The sequence below is a fragment of the Chiloscyllium plagiosum genome, unplaced genomic scaffold (assembly GCF_037043375.1).
Source record: "Chiloscyllium plagiosum isolate Xiang-an unplaced genomic scaffold, Cpla_swu_hap1 HiC_scaffold_23, whole genome shotgun sequence".
NCBI lineage: Eukaryota > Metazoa > Chordata > Chondrichthyes > Orectolobiformes > Hemiscylliidae > Chiloscyllium > Chiloscyllium plagiosum.
Window position 1 is genome coordinate 24,290,102 of NW_028270161.1, and position 24,913 is coordinate 24,315,014.

A 24,913-nucleotide genomic window follows, 5' to 3' on the forward strand; every position below is an offset into this window, starting at 1 on the left:
AGATGAGGCGCTCTTCCTCCAGCCGTCGTGTTGCTATGGTCTGGCGATGGAGGAGTCCAAGGACCTGCATGTCCTTGGTGGAGTGGGAGGGGGAGTCAATTACTACACAGTTTCAATTGACAAAGGTTCAAGGTTCGTTGGGAGGGAAGTTTAAAAGAGATGTGTGAGACAGGTTTTTCACACCAAGGGTAGTGAGTGCCTGGCTTACATTGCCAGAGGAGGTGGTAGAAACAGACACAATAGCTGTATTCAAGAAACACCTGGATGAATCTATGAACAGGAAGGGAATAGAGGGATACAGATCCTGTTAGTGAGAGCGGTTTTAGTACAGAAGGACAAAATGTGCCGGCACAGGCTTGAAGGGCCGAAGGACCTGTTCCTGTGCTATATTGTTCTTTGTTCTTTGATGTTACAGTGAAAGTATGAGCCTTGGTGGGAGGTGGATACATGGGTTGAGAATGAGTGTGAGGTACTAGAGAAGCAATGATGGCACTTACCCTGGCAGGATGGAGGAGACCATAGCCCTCTCTCCTACACTGCTGGGCATTCCTCCAGATGTCAGAGAGTCCACTGATCGGGTTGGCAACATTGGAGTGGACTGGCAGGGTCCGGTATCATAGTTTCCACTGCCAGTGCTGGGGGTAGTTATCATCCCAACTCTGCACCATCCCACCATCAGGAACTCCAGGTCCCTGTCTGCAAAGAGGAGGTGCCAGATTTCCCTTTTCTACCATGCCCCAGGACAAGAGATCTCACTCGGCTTCAATGAGAGAAACCCTCCACGAGACTCAATGAAACTGACCCTTAGCCAACAAACATAAGCTTCAGCCCGAGGGGGATTGCAGATTGAAAATTAACGTGGAAATTAGAAGGAAACTTATTCCCTCAGAATGAGGAGACTGCGCTGGAATCCATTACAAGTTGTTGCATTTAATTTGTATGAGTACCCATAATTGTGGGGAATGAACCTTGAGGATGCTACAATTGACAGTTTCTAAATGTTAAAAGAATTAATTCTGTCCAATCATAAGCATGTTGTTCGATTTTCAATCAGTCACTCAGAATAATTTGAGAGTCACTGAAGGAGTTTGAAGGTTGGTTAGAAAAGATGGGGAACATGGGAGACAGCCAGTAACTGAAGCCAACTCTATTTTAGCAATGCTGTAACTGTGTGCACTGCAGGAAGGCAGCTGAATACACAGAATCTGTGTCGGGGACTCCATACGAGTTGGATCACTGTGCTATTCCACCAAACTCAGGGAGAAGTTCAGGAATTAACAGGCAGCTCAGTGTTTGATTCAGGAGAAATCCTGGGGAATGAGAAAGTTGCTGATTCTGTGTTAGGGGCTGGGGTCCGGCCTCAGAACAAGCCCATGAGCATGAATACTTCAGTTCAGCTGAGAGCGAGGGGATTGGAAAGCTCACAAGCGGTATTTACTGGATGGAGCTGAGGAAGATTGGTTCTGGGGGTGGAGTGTGTGGAATCCCAGGGTAAGACTAGCTTGGTGTTCTTGGGTATCGCTGAGAGCTGGGGTTATGCTGAAACTGAGTATTGGAGTGTAGGCTGGGAGTCTCAGGGAACTTCCCCCCAGGAAAGGAGGGGAGAGTCAACCAGAACGGATGCATTCCAGGACTGAGACGAGAGAGAGGAAAGTAAGGCCACACCCCCTCCCCATTAATGCAATGTAAAATGATGCATGAGAGTGTAAAATTGTGTCCTAAGATATCCTACACCATTGCTGTGAATTGGTTTACTGGAATTTGTTAAGTATCCTGGAAAGACAAGTACAGGCATTAATTTTTCTTTTCCCTTCACCTCAGTATTTTCCCATTATAAAACTTGACTCAATGTCTGGACTCAAAATGCAATGTATATGCACAGATTTATTATTTCATATCATTATTCGATCTCACATATTTATAACACTTCCAACAATGCTAAAAATGAAATAGTATGGAAATCCTAACAAATAAAGGCTCTAAATACATTCTCCCACTTCATTTACCTGCTACAGCTCCAGTGGAAGGTAAAACATTTAAATACAAATCCAAACATAGAACAGAACAATATAGCACAGGAAATGGCCCTTCAGCCCACCATGTCTGTGATGACCATGATGCCATTCTTGAAACATCCCATCTGTCTGCATTTAGGAGATTTCCTCTATTCTCTGTCTGATGATGTGTCTGTCCGAAAAGCTCAAACATGTATCAGACACCAACCATCCTTTGTTTTAAAAAGAACTTTCTTTTAAACTTTCCCACCTCACCCCACCCTGGGGTGAACCCTGGGAGAACCCTGGGAGAAAGATTCCAACTATCCTCCCTATCCATGTCTCTCATAATTTTCTATACTTCTACCAGGTCACCTCTTAACCTCTGATGCTCTCCTGAAAACAAACCAAGTTTGTCTTATCTCTCCTTACAGCTAATACATTCTAATGCAACAACATCCTGATAAACGTCTTCTGCACTCTTTCCGAAGCCTCCACATCCTTCCTATTGTGTGGCAACCAGAACTGCACACAATAGTCCAAATGAGGCCTAACTGAAGTTTTATTCAACTGCAACGTGACTTGCCCAGTTTTATCCCCAGTGCCCCCACAGATGAAGGTAAGCAGACTGTAACCCTTCTTTATCGCCTTACCCACTTGTCACAGAGTCATACAGCACGGGAACAGAGCCTTCAGTTCAACCCGTCTGTGCCAAGCAGTCATCCCAATCTGACCAAGTCCCATTTGTCAGCACTTGGCCCATATCCCTCTCAACCCTTCCAATTTATATACTCATCCAGATGCTTTTTAAATCTTGTAATTGTACACGTCTCCACCACTTCCTATGGCAGCTCATTCCATACACGCACCATCCTCTGTGTAAAAATGTTAACCCTCAGGTCCTTTTTAAATCTTTCCCTCCCACATTAATCCCCTGCCCTCTCCTTTCGGACTCTCCCAACCCAAAGAAAAAGATCTTTTCTATTCACCCTATTCATGTCCCTCATGATTTTTTAAACCTCTATAATGTCACCCCTCAGCCTCCGACATTCTGGGGTTTTGAGGAAATCCTGTCGAACAGGTTGGATACTCCCCAGTAATACCTATTCCTCTCAGCATTTTAACAGCAAAATAACTTCCTTTCTTAGAGTTACCTTCATAACTGAAAGGCCTTTTGTTCTTTGAATCACCTTTCTGTCTCTGTAATGCAATGATCTTTAAAGTAGGGGACCGAATTCAAAGTTGAGGATATTACAAGTTGGTTCTGGTATAACACAATGGTTCCATTCTCACATTAATAAGAAAATCACGCAATAGCCACACTATATAAACTAATGGGGCCGAAATCACATTATAGCCAATACAAGTCAGGAAAGTTCGCGTTCTACAAATAACGGTCTAAATTCTTCAATCACATTAAAGCTGCTTGGACTTTCAGAAAGCTTTTGATAAAGTCTCACATAGGAGATTAGTGAGCAAAATTAGGGTGCATGGTATTGGGGGAAAGTACTAACTTGGATTGAAAGTTGGTTGGCTGATAGGAAACAAAGAGTAGTGATAAACGGCTCCATTTCGGAATGGCAGGCAGTGACCAGTGGGGTATTGCAGGGATCAGTGCTGGGACCTCAGCTTTTTACAATATATGTTAATGATATAGAAGATGGTATTAGTAATAACATTAGCAAATTTGCTGATGATACTAAGCTGGGTGGCAAGGTGAAATGTGAGGAGGATGTTAGGAGACTACAGGGCGACCTGGACAGGTTAGGTGAGTGGTCAGATGCATGGCAGATGCAGTTTAATGTGGATAAATGTATGGTTATCCACTTTGGTGGCAAGAACAGGAAGGCAGATTACTACCTAAATGGAATCAATTTAGGTAAAGGGGCAGGACAAAGAGATCTGGGTGTTCTTGTACACCAGTCAATGAAGGTAAGCATGCAGGTACAGCAGGTAGTGAAGAAGGCTAATAGCATGCTGGCCTTCATAACAAGAGGAATTGAGTATAGAAGCAAAGAGGTTCTTCTGCAGCTGTACAGGCCCCTGGTGAGACCACACCTGGAGTACTGTGTGCAGTTCTGGTCTCCAAATTTGAGGAAAGACATTCTGGCTATTGAGGGAGTGCAGCGTAGTTTTACGAGGTCAATTCCTGGAATGGCGGGACTACCTTACGCTGAAAGACTGGAGCGACTGGGCTTGTATACCCTTGAATTTAGAAGACTGAGAGGGGATCTGATTGAGACATATAAGATTATTAAAGGATTGGACACTCTGGAGACAGGAAACATGTTTCCGCTGATGGGTGAGTGCCGAACCAGAGGACACAGGTTAAAAATACGGGATAGACCATTTAGGACAGAGATGAGGAGAAATGTCTTCACCCAGAGAGTGGTGGCTGTGTGGAATGCTCTGCCTCAGAGGGCAGTGGAGGCCCGGTCTCTGGATTCATTTAAGAAAGAGTTGGATAGAGCTCTCAAGGATAGTGGAATCAAGGGTTATGGAGATAAGGCAGGAACACGATACTGATTAAGGATGATCAGCCATGATCATATTGAATGGTGGTGCAGGCTCGAAGGGCAGAATGGCCTACTCCTGCACCTATTGTCTATTGTCTATTGTCTAATTCACATTGAAAAAAAACACGTGTTACAGCAGAACAGATTGTAATCACCAACATTCTGAACAATGAACTTTAGTGACCATCACTACAACAATGCATGTATAAAGTCACAGTATATTCTATTGGAGTGCAGAAGCTCATTTTGGCATGAAGTATTCAAAAAAGAAAATTCTTAAATTAAAATTGTTACAGGATAATCTGAAAGGTTGCTTTATACAAAGCAGTTTGCATTTATGGCAAAATTATTGTGTTGAGAGACCCCACATATCTGGCAGATTCAATGTGACAACTCATTGCTCCATGTAAAATTAACACATGGCTTCAGAAATGTTTAGGAATATACCAGAAGCTTCTTTCATTTTGTATAAAGTCATTTCAGAAACACTGAGGAACAAACCCAATACCTTACAATGGAGATTCCAAGGACTTACCTCAGCATCAATCCAAGTCTTTTTCTCAGGAATAAACTTGTAGCAACAACCAAAATAAATGACGCCACCAGGACAATCCCCTTTGGCCCGGGGACTAAATTTCTCAAGGTTCTGATCCGAATATGTTGAATTCTGCGTAGTTAGTTCATCAGCTGCAAATTACAACAAGCTGCAATAAACACATCATTCACAGTTCATTTATCCTTCATGAGGCTATGGCGCCTGCCTCAGAGTGAGACTTCCCACCTGACTGCAATAACCTTCACACACACTATGTTTGTTTATGTGGAAATACAGAGAAAGTGCAGCACAGAAACAAGCTGCTCAGTCCAGTTAGTCAAAGACAATGTTTATTTCCTACAGAGGTCTCCCACCATTCTGATCACTTCCTCCAACACTACCACCAATCACTTCATTCCCTTTGGCTTGTCTACATTCCCCCCAATGGGGCTGTACAGTCTGCCTCTGGTACACCGTGTAATGGCAAGGTTCACATTCTCAACACTCTGGAGGAGGCCATTCTCATGAATTCCTTAATTGATTTGTTAGTGACGAGCTTATATTATATAAACCCACTTAAAATAATATCAACTTTATTCCAAATGTTCACCCATCATTTGCCTTCATGGTTAATCTGAGACTCTCCCCTTCCTCAACATTTCTAATTCTGAGGTGACGCTGTCAATGGCAGAATGGGATAAATGCCCCAGCTCCCACTGATGCCATCATTACACTTATTCCCCTGTCACATTCTGTACAGAATCTGTTCCATTCGGTTTCTCTGTCTGTCCTGTTCTGATGATGCCTTGGTCAATACCAGTGTTTCTGATATCTCTCCTGTTTCTTCCCAAAATGAGAGCTCACTCCACAGTGAGTCCCTTCAACTGTCCCATTTCCCACACTTCCCCGATTCCTTCTGTTCCTTCCAAGAATCATGTTAGAGTTTGCCTTTCTCTTATCCTCTCAGGCTTCCATATTGTTCACGTTATCACCTCACATTTCTGCCACTTCATTCATTCCCATCCCCATTCAGAATTGCAAGGCCCTGGTTAGTTCTTCAAACACTTGTCACTTGGCCACCATCAATATTTATGAGGCTTCATTCTCAACCTTCTCACAGACAGTGCTCTTCCTCCAGTGTGGTGGGGGAGGGGGACAGTGCAATCCTGAGCCATAAACTGAGCACAGAATTCTTCAATTCTTAAAAAAGGGAATGAGAGAGCTTCTGAAAAAATGGTAGTGTATTGGAAATGAGGGGGAGAATAGGATTGGACTGGGTGAATATTAATGACTATGGGGAGTGAGCAGGATAGTGGGATTCGATTGATTTGGATATTAAATGACACAGGGAGTCAGCACAGCAGGAGATAACTGAGTGAGATACATTTGAGCACGAAATGTGAGAATAGAATCAAATTGAATGGGCCATTCCCCCCCCCCCCGCCATATCCCAGATCCAACCTTCCAACTTGGCACTGCCCTCATGACTTGTCTTACCTGTCCATCTTTCATCCCACCTGTCTGCTCCACCCTCCTCTCCAACCTATCACCATCAAACCCACACCTCCACCTATCTATCGCTCTTTCAGCTACCTTCCCCCCAGCCCACCACCCCCCCACCCCCCTCCCATTTATTTCTCCGCCCCCCTGGCTCACAAGCCTTATTGCTGATGAAGCATTTTGCCCGAAACACTGATTATCCTGCTTCTCGGATGGTGCCTGACCTGCTGTGTTTTTCCAGTATCACACTCTGGGCGTTTCCACTTGCCCTGGGCACAGACAGGCAGGAGGGGGAGGGGCAGTAAAATCAGGTGGGATGGGGAAGCATGCTGTGCCCATATGGGGAGTGGGCAGACAGGGAATGTGGAATGTGTAGAATATCAAACACGTGTCAATGGTTCGGTCATTGCTCACTTTTGGAGATTCCTGAGGTACCATCTCTGTCTGTTTTCTCTCATTCACATCATAGGACATCCATTAACCCCTCAGTTCACAGCATTAACCTGTCCTCACACACTATGTTAGGTTGACCCTACCTGCAACATCACTGACGATCAATGTACTCAGCACCAATCCCATCAGCAGCATCATGTCTGCAGTGAAGTTCCTTTCCCCTCACCTGAAACACAACAAAAATGATTCAACATCAATGTCCAGGATTCACAGTTAAGATGGGGCTCTCCTGCTCCTCTTCTTCCCTCTCCCTCTCAGTCTCTCTGTCTCTCTCTCTCTTTTTCTCTCTGTCTCTCTCTCCCTCCCTCTCTCTCCGTTGTCTGAAGTGATGAGGTGTCAAGTCTTACTGGAAATATATATAGCAGACCGTGAAGAAGGATGGAACCGTTGAAATCAGATCCAATTGATTCAAGAATCAATGATGTCCAAATTCCTGCTGACCAATCATTGACTGACACTTCAGCATAGAAGGGGTTGGAAACCATGAGAATGTTCCCAGAGTTACACATTAAATTGTGCAATGTGGCACTGGAACAGCTCAGTGAGAAAGGAAATGGTACTCATCGTTCCTGACCCCTGTAATCAGGCTGGAAGTGAATGCATTTCTAAGATCAGAAACTAACAAATGTTATCAATCAGAATATTAAAATGTCATCAGAATGTCACAATTAGATTGCATTAAACACCCCCAAAATAAGTAATTCATATTCATATAGACATGCCAAGTATTTCACCATTTGATCCCAAGAAAAAGATTGTTATACCAGATCTAAAACCAATCTGTCTCCCTCATTTCTCTCCCTGTTGGGAAGTTTCCTTCATGCAATAGCAGCAGTGAGATTGAATCTGTTTATAAAGAATAGGGTCCATTCACAATCACTGGCAGCTTTCAAAGAAGAACACAATCGAGATTTATTTAGGAGTGACATTGAGGAACAGGGAGCTAATGAAACTTGTGAACGTGGGTGTGTGTGGGAGATGTTGTGAATGGAGGAGGAGTGGGCCAGGGTGTCCCGGAGGGAATGGTCCATGTGAAATGCTGACAAGGGAAGGGTGGGGAATATGTGTTTGGTGGTGGCATCCCACTGGAAAAGACAGAAATGGTGGCTTATGATTCTTTAGATGTGCAGGCTGCCAGTGTGGCAAATGTAGACCAGGGAAACGCTATTGTTTTTGTGGTTGGAAAAGAAGGGCCGAGGGCAAAAGAACGTGATATGGGTCCGACAAGACTCAGTGCCCTGTCAACCACGTAACGATGAATTCTGGGTTGAGGAACCAAGTGGGTATCCCTGAGGCCCCCCGCCCCCCCCCACAATGGAAGTTGGCATCATCAGAATCGAGAAACTGGGAGAACGGGAAGCAGGGTATGAGGTTGCAAAGTGCAGCTAACAGCAGCCAGTAGGTTTGCATTGGCTACTGGTGACTAGCATTTCCCCAGAAATGGAAGCAGAAATGTGGAGGAAGGGAAGGAGGAGTCCAAGTTGGACCAGGGAAAGGTGAGAACTACGTGGAAATTGGAAGCAAAATTTAGAAATATTTCTGATTGTGAACAAGAGAGGGAAGGAACACCGACAATATCATTGATAGACCAGAGAAAGAGAAGTGGGAAGGGACCTGAGTAGGACTGGAACGAGGAACATTCCATGTGCCCTACAAAGAGACAGGTATGTGAGCATGACACAGAGGATGACACAGAGTCAACAGAGAGATATAGGCAGGTTATATGGGTGGGCCAAGACTTGGCAGATGGAGTATAAGATGGGAAATGTGAGGGCACGCACTTTGTCAGGAAGAATATAGGATCCACATATTATTTCAATTGTATAAGACAGCAGGAAGTTGCAGCACTAAGGAATTTGGGGACATCATGCAATATCACAACAAGCGACAATCCACGTTCAGCATAAGTAGGCAAATGTGTGATTGATGCATATCAATATCTGTTTTCTTCAGTTTGGATTTGAAACTGATGATATGTGGATGTCAGTCTGTCTTTCTGAAGGGGGTTAACGAATCAGTTTTTTTAGAACTATGATTTTAAACTAGTCTCTGTCTCCTGTGGTGTTAATGGAAATTTGTTTATACTGTGGATGTTTTACAATTGGAGAGAGAAAAAATAAAAACATTACCTCAGCAGAGTCTCGGGTCATAAGGTTTTAAAAAAAAATGTTTAGGAGCTTTTTGGTGGATGAAAGAAGACCCGACTGGGATCAGGGTCAAGTGTAGTCTCTTCCAGAGAAAGGGAATTGCTCAGAGCAGTTCCGGAAATAAGTTAGCTCAGTGAAAGACTGTGAACCTTCAGATTCGGAGTTTGTTTCGAATTCTGCAGATTTTCAAGAGTAGCAAAGTCTGTGCTCTCATTTGTGTGAGGTGTCAAGGAAAAGATCTCCCAGCTCATAGGACTGGAACTGAGAAGGAGCAATTCAGACAAACCAATGGATTTGATACAGATGGAATTTCTCTGATTCTTTTAGTGAGAGCAATGTGATGGTTTTGGAAGTTGATGGGATTTTGCTTTCCCAATTCTTTTCAAATTTTTCAATTGGGAGCTTGTTTTGTTTTGTTTCTTTTCATTTGTTTTGATTCATAAATTTCTGTCTCATTGTTAAATCCAAATCTGTACCGTGTCTGCCTCTCTTTCAGTTAAAGACAATCATATTAATTCATGAAATAAAAGGTGATCCATCAGACTAGAGTCAATTCTGTGATCTGAACTGTCCAGAAATCCTTCAGCTAGAATGTTAACTAATGGAAATGCCGAATAGCCTTTTAACCAGAGATGTTTTGTAACAAGTAGTTTTTGTCCATCCCTCTCAGTACAATCCTCCAATCAGAGCTACCTTTTGTTCCTCTTTGACTTTGCAATGATTGACAGAGTCATGGTGATCAGCTTGGTTTCTGCACCACCACAGTTGATGAGCTCCAGCTTCTGCGACTCTCTTGAAAACTCCACGGGAAACCTGATCTCTTCTCTCACTTGGTTTAATTTCTTCTGGGTTGATTTTGTAAGGATGATGTTTTCTGGATAATGTATCTCCTACACTTTGAAAAATTAATTCATGGCCTGTATGCATCATGACCTGAGCTGGCTATTATTACCCATTTATAGCTACCCTTGAGAAGTTGGTTGGGAGCTGTCTTCTTGAGTTGCTGCTGTCCATGTGCTGTGGTTACAGTGACAATTCTGTCAGAGAGAGTGTTCCAAAATACTAACCCAGTGACACTGAAGGGACAGTTATATATTTATAACGTAAATTGGTGAGTGGCATGGAGTGTCACATGCAGGTGGTGGTGTTGCTTTACATCTGCTGGCCTTGTCCATCTAGGTTTGTTGGTTTCATGTTTGGAAGATGCTCATTGAGGACTCTTGGTGAACTTCAGCAATGCATGTTGTAGATGGTATACCCTGCTGATACTGTGCATCAGTGGTGGATGGAGTGATGGTTTGTGGATATCATATGGGTTGCTCTGCCAATCATATGGGTTGCTCTGCCCTGGTTAGTGTCAGCTTCTTGAATGGTATTGGAGATGCACATCCAAGCAAAAGGAGAGTATTCCAACAGACTCCTGTCTGATGCCTGATGGATGGTGGATAGGTTTTGGGAGTAAGGAGGTGACTTTCTCACTACATGATTCTTAGCCTCTGACCTGCTGTTGTAGTCTCAGTATTTGTATGGTGAGTCTTGGTCAGGTTCTGGTAAATACTAATCCCCAGGAATGTTGACAGCGGGGGATTTGGCAATGGGAAGTCCATTACAGTGTATGTCAAGGGCTGAAGTTTAGACTCTGTCTTTTTGTACATGGTTACTCATGAATATTTGTGTGTCATGAAAGTTCCTTGCGAGCTGTCATACAAACCTGGATGTTGTCATTGTCTTGGAACATTTGGACAAAGACTGATTTCATATCTGAGGAGTTGTAAATGTGTTGGGAATCGTTGGAATTCTCTGCCCCAGTCATTTAGTAAGTTTAAAGTAGAGATTGATAGATCTCTGAACACCACGATAGAAAATATAAGGGCATTGTGTGGGGAAGAGGCAGTGAAGGGTTCAATAAGCCATGATCATATTAAATGATGGAGGAGGCTCAAAAGGCTGAATGGCCTTCTCCTGTTTTTATGTTCCTACATTCAGTACCTGAGGAATAATGAAAGGCGATGAACATGTTGCTGAACATCCAAACTTCTGACTTTAGGATGGAGAGACACTCATTGATGAGTCAGCTGAAGACGGTTGGATTGAGGAAGTCTTGTGATGCTGACCTAAGGTGAAGACAATTGACCTCCAACACATCAGGTCTGTGATGAAATACTCCCTGTTTGCCTGGATGAGGACAGCTCCAGCAACACTCAAGAGGCTTGATACCATCAGGGACAATGCATTCTGTGTGATTGACACCTCATTCACCACTTCCACATTCAGTGCCTCCATACACTGATACACAATGTCAAAGGTATGAGCTATATACAAGATGCTCTGCAACAACTCATCAATGCTCCATTGATAGCACATTCCAAACTCATAACCTCTACATCTGGAAGAACAAAAGGCAGCAGGTACCTGGGAACATTGTCACCTCCAAGTTACCCTTCAAGCTCCACACTATCCTGTCTTTGAGTTATATTCCCATTCCTTCATTGTTACTGGATTAAGATTCTTCCTCCCTCACAATACCTACACCAGTGATTCAAAGAGCCAACTCACTGCTACGACCTCAAGGGCAATAAATAAAGGCTGAGCCAGTGATGAGCACATCCTCAGAAATTCTACATTTTAAAATATATGGCTTTTGTTTTGTCCTCAGTACAGAAGGTGGTGGTGGCTGTGCAGGATGACTCTGTCACATTGAGAAACATGAGGCTGTTTCAAATCCTAATGCCTCTCGCGTTCAAATGACTGTCTCCCATTATCACTGACACTGTGAAGATCTGGGCATCTGCACACTGTCAACAGCACAATCTCAACCACAATTTCTCATCCATGCCTATAGGTTTTAATCAGCAACTTTGGAAAGTTATGCTTGCCGAGATTAATTGTGCAGCTTACCCCTCTATCACATACAGTACATGTTCCCCTATCTGAAGTGTTACTGTCAGTGTACATGCCTATGTCTGCAGTGATATATCCCAGTGTACTTTCTGCTATCTATACACTGTTACTACCAGTGCACATTCAAACACATGCAGTGTTACTCCTAGTGTATATTTTTCTGCCTACACTGTTATTCCCTGTATTCAATCCTCTGAGTGCAGTATTATTCCCAGTATACATCAGGTGATAGTGGAGGGCTTGATCGTAACACAGGATTTATAGCAAAAATTATGTAGAACTCTGTAGAACTCTGAGCTCAAAAACTGCATGAATTTATGTAAAACTCTGTTATCTCACTTTTTAGATTAGAATCAATCTAAACATCATGGCATAGACAGAGAACACAGGGGGCCAATACCTTCAACATATTGTCCAGCTATCACCATTGTTAACAGCTAACCCGAGAATGCAACTTTAAAAAAAAGGTTTTGTGATTTACACATGAAAGAAGTGAAACTATCACTGTATTCTAACAGATGAAAGGCTTAACAGACAATCAATTTTTCAATGTATAATTTCAGTTCCATCACACTGTAAATTTTTGCTATAAATTCTATGTTACGATCGAGCCCTCCACTATCACCTGATAAAGGAGCGTCGTTCCGAAAGCTAGTGTGCTTCCAATTAAACCTGTTGGACTGTAACCTGGTCTTGTGTGATTTTTAACTTTGTACACCCCAGTCCAACACCGGCATCTCTAAATCATGACTACTATCGACACCACTAACCGCCGGCTTAAAGTGGAGAGGATCTCCAAGAAGATTGCACATATCGACACAGACATCAAGTTTCTACAGGAATGCAGGCAAGCAGGAAAGATCCCAAAAGGATTACGGATCACGAACCCACTTAGGTCGACCCACAACACAGACTACGCAGAGAGACTTTGCCACCGCACCTCTCGCAAACTCCTCAATCATCTCGTGCACCAACTCTACAGCAGGCGCCACAACCTTGAAATTCAGATGGAACCAACACTCACAGCCTGCACACAGGATACATCAGTACAATTATGTGACATTGCCAAACAGACAAGGCAACAAAACTACACCACGTACATGCACGCCAAGAACAAAAAACTGGAGAAACTTGGCATTCTCACCAGTAATAGCAAAGCCCACCCTGTAAAACGGGAACATTTTGCAGCCAGTCAGCAGAAAATACCTCTTTAAAATTATTTGCTGGATTTGAGCCAAAACTTACATCTATTATTACTAATGAAAAATATAAAGAACATAACCCAATCGCATGAGTGCCACAGAAATATTTGTGCTGGAAATGTGTTGCTGGAAAAGCGCAGCAGGTCAGGCAGCATCTAGGGAACAGGAGAATCGACGTTTCGGGCATAAGCCCTTCTCCAGCATCTGCAGACCTCACTTTCTCCACAGAAATATTTGTAACTACCTAAGTGGAATTAAAATGGTTTTTTTGCTGTGTTTATTAAAATCAGTCATGAAACAAGGATACAGTCTATATGCCGCTTTCAATTATCTAAACGTAGAGTAAAAACATTCCGTTCTTACATATTTCATTCACCCATATTCTTCCTGGGTGAATTAAAATGAATGCTTAATTTACAGAAACACACATATCTCATAATGTGATAAATTAATCAACATTTGTTCCAATCATATTTTTTAAAAATTGAAGAGTAAATGTTCAATGCTATTTGATTGGGCAACTAATAGTCAGGGCTCTGCAATTTTTAAGATTGATATAAAGAAGGTGGGCTGGATCTTAAAGTTGACTTGTATTACATGGTCATGATGAACACATTGTAAGCGGAAAGACAGCTATCTGGGTTTGAATCAACTGGCTTTATTTTACTTTAGACCTGAGACCACAATTTGTCTAATAATTTATTAGTTCTGTTAAAATTTTATTTCTGACTATTAAAGGCTAAGCTACATAGCTGAAAGAAGTTCAGCTTGTTACATTTCCATGTAAATTTTAACTATACTTGATTTATGCTCCATATTAAATGGACATAACACTTTCTTTCTAGTAGAACTGGATTATGGTGGATGGACATTTCTAACCTGCCTTTAGTCTCAGTACATCCCAGCAGGAGCACGTGACTGTGAGCCCAATAGACAATCCTCAATTGGTTGAGAAAATAAATCTTGCCACACTCAGGATTAGGCCATGACAGAATCATATTTAATGTTGGACACTGTGTTGCAGGTTTTGCAAATGTGGGCTGATTGGCTACAGTCAGCACATCGCTTCTTATATCGACTGAAGGGATATGTGTAGAAATGACATGTTAAGCTTTAGAATGGACATTCGTACCTGGCATTGAAACTGATACATCGCGTTATTGGTTTGTGTGATGGGCAGAACATGTTTTTGGCTTGATGGAAGCATCTTGTTAATAGCAAACACCACTCACATGCTGCTGCATTGTAGCAGTATAAAACAGCTAGCTTCGCCTGCTGCTCAAACTTATGAGATACCTATCTTTCCAGAGTAATCTCACGTAAACTGGGCACTCGCAACAGTGTTTAATATTCAATCTGATTCTGTAATTGCAGATAATAACAAAGGCACAAAGAATTATGTTGATAACAAATTTAAGATTGTTAGTTCGACTCAGTGTTGTTCAATTGGGCACTGGAAGATAGATACATGTAATGTAGTGGGCCTTGTTCATTGCGGACAAAGTGCACTAACGCACACTGCATCTGTTTCAACTGAATAAAATGAATCTTGGTCATTCACTAGGTCTTTTCTCAGGTCAATGCCCCGTCTACAGTCAAATTCTCTGGCTTAAAATTTAAAGACTGTCATTTAACGGTCAATCATTAATTGATGCATTCTCCGTGGTAACATGTTTACCAGAGTCCATTTGCCAGTTAATTTGTCCTCTCCTCCCACGCAGCATAAATGTTATTTGGTATTCTTGTCAATTAACGAGTGAGAAACAAAAATCTTCAATAAAATGTGCCTTTTTTCAGTGTTCAAATTTTGTAATAATAAGTGACTATCCACAAATTACTTGGAAAAAGACTGAATGTATGGTTGCTGTGATTGCAACTTGCTCGGAGTAAGGTCAATTAAGAAGAAAAAGTTATACAGACGGATTTAGATGAGTTATGTAACTAGATGAAAAGTTTGCACCATAAAACATTGGATTAATCTGAACTTGGCCACTTTGGCAGAAATGGAAATGTGTTGCTGGAGAAGCGCAGCAGGTCAGGCAGCATCTAGGGAACAGGAGAATCGACGTTTCGGGCATTAGCCCTTCTTCAGGCTAATGCCCGAAACGTCAATTCTCCTGTTCCCTAGATGCTGCCTGACCTGCTGCGCTTCTCCAGCAACACATTTCCATCTCTGATCTCCAGCATCTGCAAACCTCATTTTCTCACTTTGGCAGAAAGAATCAAAAAGCAATATATTATTTGAGATTAACAGCAAAACTCTACAATGCAGAGGGCCTGGGTCACCTGGTACATAAATCACAAAAGTTAGGGTGCAGCTGCAGCAAGCACTTAGGAAGGCAAATGGAATGTTGGAGAATGCATTATAACACATGAAAGTTTTGTCCAAAATGCTGACAGAAACATTGAACCCAGATTTACTCGAGTTTCAACAAAAAGAGGTGGCCTTATCAAAACATAAAAATTGGAGGAGACTTGACACTTGAGATGACGTTTTTCCTTTTGAGAGAGACTAAAACTGTGGCGGGGGAGTCACAATTTAAAAATAAGGAGTCACCCATTTACGATAGAGATGAGAAGCATGTGTTTGACAGTTGCAGATCGGTAAAATTATCATCCTCAAAGCAGTGGAAGCTGGGTCATTGAATATTTTCAAGGCCAGACTAAATGGATTCTTGACTAACAGGAGGTTGAAACATATAAAAAGTAGACAGAAAAATGGAATTAAAGCCATAATAAATCAGTAAAGAAAGGGTGATTAACAGTGCTATCAAAGAGCAGTTGTTAGATTAGATTAGATTCTCTACAGTGTGGAAACAGGCCCTTCGGCCCAACCAGTCCACACCGACCCTCCAAAGAGGGCTACTAAGACTGAACCTCATGACAGCCTTGGTCTGAACATGGACAAGAGTGTTAAATCCCATAGGTAAGATGAAAGTGACTGTTCTTCGCATCAAGCCAGCATCTGACTGAGTGTGGCTCCAAAGAACTTTAGCAAAATTACTGTCTTGGGAACTTTGCAGGAATTCCTCAGGTTAGGATCCTGGGCCCAACTGCCTTAAGTGATTTCATCAATGACCTTCCCTCTATCACAAGGTCAGAAGTGAGGATATTCCCTGATGATTACATAATGCTCAGCACCATTTGTGACCCCTTAGATATACAGGGACTAGGCAATGACCAACTCCAACAAAGAAAAATTTAACTATCTTCCCTCGACATTCAGTTGCATTACCTTTACTAGTAGCACTATGGGTCTATCTACAGCACACAGACTGCTGCAACTCACCACAACCTTCAAGGGCAACTAGGTACTGGCAATATTAGCTGGTCCAGCCAAAGCCCACAATCCATGAGAGAATATAAAGAAATCAAATCAGCTATGATCTTAATAAATGACAGAGTAGGCACAAGGGCCCACTCCTATAAATTTGTATTTATGGTTATTGTACATCATTCGCTTCACGATTATGGTAATACTATAGTATTTGAAACAACCCAGCATTTCAAAATGACTGACTTTTTTAAAAAGTTCATATGAAGAAAGCCTTGCCGTACCATTAGATGTTTGAAAACTTTGAAGTACAGATTATGACAACAGAAATACAGAATTTACAATTTTCTCTGATCAATCTGAGTCATTGTCACATGAAGTTTGTGTATAATACATGGCCAAGTGTGGTAAGTTAGTGTTAAACTGGCATTGCTTACTTGCAAGCCACAAGACATTGTCGGAAGGAGAATTCAGAATATTGAGCTTCAGCTCTCCTAATTGTATTTGAGCCACTCCAAGGCACTGCAGCAAACCAACTTTTCAACACGACCTCATGTAGAAGAGTGTCAACAGGTGCGAGGTTAGGCCATATAAATCTATTGGCGCCAACATTCATCATCATCTCTTCAGCAGAAACTTTAAAAGGCAGAAGTATCCCAGATCAGTGAGGAGCATTTGCCCAAGTTTGAATTCTTTGGCAAATAGCAAAATTCAAGTGAGTCACCTTCGATATTCTCCAATAAAGTGTACCATAGATGCAAAGAAGTTCACCATCTCACCTTTGGAATCGTTACTGGGGTCAAGTACATTTTGACCATAATGTGGCATTTTTGGATTTTTTTCTTTAAAAACGTACCTTTGTGTTGGCCCATCATCTCCTCCGTGATCTATGTGGAGCTAAAAATAGGAACCAGGAAATATTTATCAATCCTGCAATTCTAGAAGCTGCAATGGAGCTTCGACTCTTGTAAATTGCACAGTGAAGCACATTTGGTTAGTGGGTCCTGATTTATATTACACAACAAAGGATATAAATCAAGAGTTCCTCATAAAGATTAACTGTAAACTTGGGGAGAAACGAACTAACAAGCAAGTGTTCCCAGTGGTCTAGTTACATGGTAAAACCAAATTCAAATAGACAGTGTATTCTGCAGATCATGTAGCATTTCCTTTGCTAATCTCAGGTCTTTCATTGATAAGCAGCAGCTTCATGCAGAATAAGTAAGAGGAAGACAGAAAGGATGACTATGAGAGGTTTACTCCAGTAAAAATAATGGCAAAGTTTTTCGAGGAGATGTATAAAAAGCTTAGACAATATGCGGTTATCAGAGGTTGGCTCAGACCTCACCATGTCAATAACACACTTGAAAACATATTTACTGCACATGTCGTATCTGTTGGACAAAATCAAAACCTTTGTACTAATTTATTAGCTTTCATTACGCACAAGAATACAGACACACACTGGGCTTTCAAACAAGCAATTGACTTTTACTGGTTAATTCCTCAGAATATTCCCTGAACTTGAGTCAATCTGCCTGCTTTAAAACTATACAAAGTCTGCAGTTCGAAAACAGAAAACAGGGGGAATAAGCCACTTTACACATCAAGCCCACTCTGCCATTCAACATAATCATTGCCATTCCTCCATCTCAATGCCATACTCCCACACCAGTTGAGATCTTTATCCTCAAGAACTCTATTTCTTTCCTGAAACACACTCACTAAACGGCCTTATAAGCTTTGTTTGGTAGTGAATTCCACAGCTTCACCACCCTTTGAATGAAGAAATTTCTCATTCTTGTCCAAAATATCTTACCCTGTTTCCTGAGACTCATGCAACAATCTGCATGCTAATAATTAGTCTGGTGAGCCATTGCAACATCTGCTTTCTGGTAAGTACATCTTTTCTTGTTTGATTGTGAGAGTTTCAGGAAACAGAAAAGGAAAAAGAGGGAGAGAGTTTCAAGACCCAGTGAGGAAAAGGGACAAGTTTTACAGCGAATGATGCTTGAGATGAAACTGAAATCATTGAGTTAGTAGGTGTGAGAATGGACCTCAGGAGACAGCTCGGAGTGGCTGGACAATCTACACCATTTCAGCTAAGGTGGCAGTGTGGCAGGAGGCTGGAAAATGGCCATCTGCTCTGCAGCGTCTCACAAAGCTAGTCCCTTTTTTTCCCCTGAAAGCTGTTCCTTGGCTCAAGGATACTCTGTCCTTGATTTTTTTCAGAGGGCTAATAAACTGGGCCAGGCTCCGATCTGTCTGATTTGGTACAGAGATGAAAAGGATTTTGAGAGGCAGTTTGTTTATATGTAAACAGATGAGACTTCAAGACAAAGTGATCATGTTTTAGAAGTGGACTGTATGAAGAAAGGGGAGTGGTCAGCTCTTTAGCTGAGCTGAGCAGTTTAGTTCAGTCTTGAAGTGGTGAGGTGTTCAACAGGGATCTTTGTGGAAACTCTCTCTCTCTCTCTTTCTGCCCTTCAACGTCAAACTGTAAGCATGTGTACCATTTATACTGGTGTTTAAAGGGATTTTGCTTATTGGGACTGTTGTGTATATTTGGAACAGCACCTTTAAGTCTGGTTGGACAGGTTGCATTCTCTCTAGAGGTTCTTTATTCTGTTCTTTGTGTTTCATTGCATTATTTTGTGAATAAATTTTTGTCTGTTTTAAAATCTAGTCATCAACCTCGTTAACTTACTCTGGGTAATTTTCAAATTACAAAGTTATGGTCTGAGCTGCCTGCTTAAGAATGTTTCAAGTGGTCTGGCTTAGTTCTTAACAAGAGACTGAGAGCAGCTATCAGCAATAATGTGGCTCAGAGAATCTTCTCTGGATTTGAAAAGGCACAAAGTAGGCCATTAAAAAAAAAACTTTAAAACGGACAAATGAAATGATCCAGAACCCCAATTAGTGAACAACTCCCATGACCTGAACAGGACCATTCCCATGCAGCAAAAGTGATAGTGAGTGAGACACTCCACACAGTCAAACAGCCTGGAAGCTCAGGTGTGCGAGAATCTGAGAATTAATTGAAAGAATGAGCACAGATTGGTTTTCTTAATGACTAGACAAAAGTGTGATTCCATTGTAATAACACGCAGTTTTACCTTGTGCATGTTACGCAGGTCAATCCAAGTTCCAGGATCTGAATTACTTTCTTTATGTCTCGTCTGTTCAATTAGGTCGTTCTGTTCCCCTGAGTGTGTGGAGGCAAGATGGCTGCCTGGTGCAATGTTCTGGCAGTATACCTTTAATTAAAAATAAACAGACTATTGTTGTTTACCACTTTTCTCCTTTGACTATATTCAGTTCTGATGTTCCAAATAATGAAACACTTTAAGATGAGAACCACAAAATATCCAGTCTCTGATTAAATGGCCATGGTGTACAATATGGATTGCCCTCAAACTGACTAAAGAGGGGAATACAATTAAAGAGTGAATTGCCTCCTCCTACTCCTCGTTCTTATGTGCTTTGTCTTTACACAAACATATTTGCCCTGTCCTCTCAGAGTTTCCAACTTGAATCCCTCCCACTGTCCTGACACAGATTTTCTTTTTCTTCCTACATCACTGATCTCCAAATGGACCATCATATCCGGCAGTAAAATTAACGGCTCTTTCTGAACATAGAAGAGAATAATTGCACAGGAACAAGTCTTTTAGCCCAACATGTCTGTGCCAACCATCATGACATTCTAACCTAATTCTGATCCTAAATCAAGAATCAATGATGTCCAAATTCCTGCTGACCAATCAGAGACTGACAGCTCAGCACAGAAAGGATTGGAAACCATGGGAATGTTCCTGGAGTTACGCATTAAATTGGACAACATGGCACTGGAACAGCTCAGTGAGAAAGGAAACTGTACTCATGGTTCCTGACCCCTGTAATCAGGCTGGAAGTGAATGCATTTCGAAGGTCAGAAATTAATGAATGTTAGCAATGAGAATACTTACAATGTTGTCACAATTAGGTTGTATTAAACACCTCCAAAGTAAGTGAATAATATTCACATGGATGTGCGAAATATTTTACCATTTGATCTGATGAACAAGATTGTTATACCAGATCGGAACTCCATCCGTACCCCATTTCTCTCCCTGTTGGGAGGTTTCCTTCATGCAATAGCAGCAGTGAGATTGAATCTGTTTATAAAGAACAGGGTCCATTCACAATCACTGGCAGCTTTCAAATAGGAACACAATCGAGGTTTGTTCAGGAGTGACATTGAGGGACAGAGAGACAACAAAACTTGTGATTGTTTGATCTTATTCACCTCTGGATGTCAATGGAACTTTCTGGAAGAGCTCTTTCCTTACTGCTTGATCTACACAGACATTCCCCTAAGCCCTTATCTGGAGATGTTTTCTCTCTGAATAAGCACTGCATAGGTCCTGATAAAGGAGTATTGGTGTCAGGGAATACTGTAGATGAATTAGAGAGATAATGGAACTTGTGAATGTGTGATCTTATTCATTTCCCAGTGTCAGCGGAACTTTCTGGAGAGTATAAAGGAAGTAGGAGTATACTTAAGAGGGAAATCAGGAGGGCAAAAAGGGGACGTGAGATGGCTTTGGCAAATAGAATTAAGGAGAATCCAAAGGGTTTTTACAAATACATTAAGGACAAAAGGGTAATTAGGGAAAGAATAGGGCCCCTTAAAATCAGCAAGGCGGCCTTTGTGTGAAGCCGCAGAAAATGGGGGAGACACTAAATGAGTATTTTGCATCAGTATTTACTGTGGAAAAGGATATGGAAGATATAGACTGTAGGGAAACAAATGGTGACATCTTGCAAAATATCCAGATTACAGAGGAGGAAGTGCTGGACGTCGTGAACCGGGTAAAGGTGGATAAATCCCCAGGACCTGATCAGGTGTACTCGAGAACTCTGTGGGAAGCTAGAGAAGTGATTGCTGGGCCTCTTGCCGAAATATTTGTATCATCAATAGTCACAGGTGGGGTGCCGGAAGACGGGAGGTTGGCAAACATGGTGCCACTGTTTAAGAAGGGCAGTAAGGACAAACCAGGGAACTATAGACCAGTGAGCCTGACCTCGTGGTGGATAAGTTGTTGGAGGGAATCCTGAGGGACAGGATGTACATGTATTTGGAAAGGCAAGGACTGATTAGGGATAGTCAACATGGTTTTTTAGATTAGATTAGATTAGATTAGATTACATTACAGTGTGGAAACAGGCCCTTCGGCCCAACAAGTCCACACCGACCCGCCGAAGCAAACCCACCCATACCCCTACATTTACCCCTTACCTAACACTACGGGCAATTTAGTACAGCCAATTCACCTGGCCCTGCACATCTTTTTTGGACTGTGGGAGGAAACCGGATCACCCGGAGGAAACCCACGCAGACACGGGGAGAATGTGCAAACTCCACACAGTCAGTCGCCTGAGGCGGGAAGTGAACCCGGGTCTCTGGCGCTGTGAGGCAACAGTGCTAACCACTGTGCCACCGTGCCGCCCACTTTTGTGCGTGGGAAATCATGTCTCACAAACTTGATTGAGTTTTTTGAAGAAGTAACAAAGAGAATTGATGAGGGCAGAGTAGTAGATGTGATCTGTATGGATTTCAGTTAGGCATTCGACAAGGTTCCCCATGGGAGACTGATTAGCAAGGTTAGATCTCATGGACTACAGGGAGAACTAGCCATTTGGATACAGGACTGACTCAAAGATAGAAGCAGAGAGTGGTGGTTTTTCAGACTGGAGGCTGTGACCAGTGGAGTGCCACAAGGATCTGCACAGGGTCCTCTACTTTTTGTCATTTACATAAATGATTTGGAGGTACAGTTAGCAAGTTTGCAGATGACACCAAAATTGGAGGTGTAGTGGATTACCTCAGATTACAACAGGATCTTGACCAGATAGCCAATGGGCTGAGAAGTGGCAGATGGAGTTTAATTCAGATAAATGCGAGGTGCTGCATTTTGGGAAAGCAAATGTTAGCAGGACTTATAAACTTGATGGTAAGGTCCTAGGGAGTGTTGCTGAACAAAGAGATCTTGGAGTGCAGGTTCATAGCTCCTTGAAAGTGGAGTCGCAGGTAGATAGGATAGTGAAGAAGGTGTTTGGTATGCTTTCCTTTATTGGTCAGAGTATTGAGTACAGGAGTTGGGAAGTTGTGTTGAGGCTGTACAGGACATTGGTTAGGCCACTGTTGGAATATTGTGTACAATTCTGGTCTCCTTCCTATCGGAAAGATGTTGTGAAACTTGAAAGGGTTCAGGAAATATTTACAAGGATGTTGCCAGGGTTGGAGAATTTGAGCTATAGGGAGATGCTGAACAGGCTGGGGCTGTTTTCCTTGGAGAGTCGGAGGCTGAGGGGTGACCTTAGAGAGGTTTACATAATTATGAGGGGCATGGATAGAGTAAATAGGCAAAGTCTTTTTCTGGGGTCGGGGACTCCAGAACTAGAGGGTATAGGTTTGGGATGAGATGGGAAAGATATAAAAGAGACCTATGGGGCAACCTTTCCACACAGAGGGTGGTACGTGTATGGAATGAGCTGCCAGAGGATGTGGGGGAGGCTGGTACAATTGCAACATTTAAAAGGCATTTGGATGGGTATATGAATGGGAAGGGTTTGGAGGGATATGGGCCAGGTGCTGGCAGGTGGGACTAGATTGGGTTGGGATATCTGGTCGGCATGGACAGGTTGAACTGAAGGGTCTGTTTCCATGCTGTACATCTCTATGACTCTATAACTCTTTCCTTACGGATTGATCTGTCCAGACATTCCCCTGAGACTCTGGTCGAAGTCATCATTATGTCATGACACAACAGTGTTATACATGCTGCTGATGTTCATTCGATCAGTCGACATCATGTCCCAGTCTTAATCCATTTTCTGTATGTGTTTTATGCATTGTAAACGTGATGGTTCTGAAAGGGTTAATACTCATGTCACATTGGCTCTACCCATTCTACTGACATCACACACTGTCTGTGGATGGAGACAAAGAGTTCTGTTCCAGCTTATAGAGGGAGCAACTATATCTGTAACAGCTCCCTCAGGTCCTAGTAATTGTTCCTGACCAAATGTAATTGTTGTTATCATTTAATAACCTTCTTGTTATTAAAGAACAATGCATTGTCTGTGGATGCTCTTATGCAAGGCTCACTATTTGACAGCCTATGACCAGTGAGGTACCACAGGGATCAGTGCTGGGAACACAACTGTTGACAATATATCTTAATGACTTGGGGGAAGGAAGGGAACGTACTGTAGCTATATTTACAGTTAACATTAATGTTAGGGCTGCCCATGACAGAACAGCATAAAATGGCTGAAAACCCCAACAAGCTTTGCAGTAACATACATTGTATAATGTGGGAAGCATTTGTTTCATGTGGTATCAGCACAGAGTACAATGACTGCTTGTTTTCACTGTAAGACTGGATATGCAACATTCTTTGCTATCCTCAAGATAAGAAGGTCCTGAAAAAGGAGTATTGGTGTCAGGGAATACTGTAGATGAGATTTAAGAGATAATGGAACCTGTGAATGTGTAATCGTATTCATTTCCCAATGTCAATGGAACTTTCCAGAAGAACTCTTTCTTTACGGATTGACTTGTCCAGAGATTCCCCTGCGATCCTTGTCGATCTCATCATTACATCATGACACAACAGTGTTATACATGCTGTTGATGTTCATTCTATCAGTCGACACCATATCCCAGTCTTAATCCATTTTCTGTCCCTGTTTTATGATAAATCCTGAAAGATTTCACACTAATTAGTTATTTTTCTTTCACATTTTTTCTGTTCAGTTATAATACAAGTAGGTTTTGATTAAGATTCTTCAAGATATAATCATAGATACAGTTTCCAAGTAAATTATAGATTTAACAAACATCCATAAAAAATCATGAAAGAAAACATTAGAAAGAAAGGTTTTAAAAACTAATTAGGAGTATTGAAGAGAAGCCTCCTTATCTGTAAGAAGCACAGTATGTAAGAGCATTTGAATTGTGAGAAACCTGAAAGAAGACTGTTACAGCCTTGTCCAAGAGAGCCCACACAGATATCACAGTTGAGAGAACTATAAAGAGTTCAATTTCTCACAGACTAAAATGGCCTGATCAGATCACAGCAAAGAGTAATTATTAGTATGGACTGATATACTAAAAATCCAATTAAAGTTGGAGAATGAAACACCCATTAACTAGTCATGTTCAGGGGGAGGGAGAATGTGCAGCCAAATTAATGCAACAAGAAAAGTGTACAAGAGACCATTTAAAATTAGAGTGTCATTGACTTTTCTTCTGATCTGAGCTGACAATTCAAAGGGCGACTGGGCCTCACATTAAGGCCAGATTCAGGGTAGTCTTTGGCCTCTCCCTGCATTGTCCTGGTC

General features: G+C 42.0%; 1 protein-coding gene across 1 annotated transcript in view; it reads right to left on the bottom strand.

Annotated features, from left to right (window-relative positions):
- The window catches only part of LOC148145848 (lectin-like), a 37,070-nt gene extending 12,900 nt beyond the window's left edge, over nt 1-24,170 (bottom strand). Inside the window, exons 1-4 of the mRNA XM_087999775.1 lie at nt 24,053-24,170; nt 19,639-19,779; nt 7,082-7,164; nt 5,046-5,197 (exon numbers count right to left, since the gene is read on the bottom strand). Coding sequence (XP_087855901.1) covers nt 5,046-5,197; nt 7,082-7,136 — 207 coding nt within the window. The 5' untranslated portion in view covers nt 7,137-7,164; nt 19,639-19,779; nt 24,053-24,170. The remainder of the gene's footprint in view (nt 1-5,045; nt 5,198-7,081; nt 7,165-19,638; nt 19,780-24,052) is intronic.
- Between the last annotated feature and the right edge of the window lie 743 nt (nt 24,171-24,913).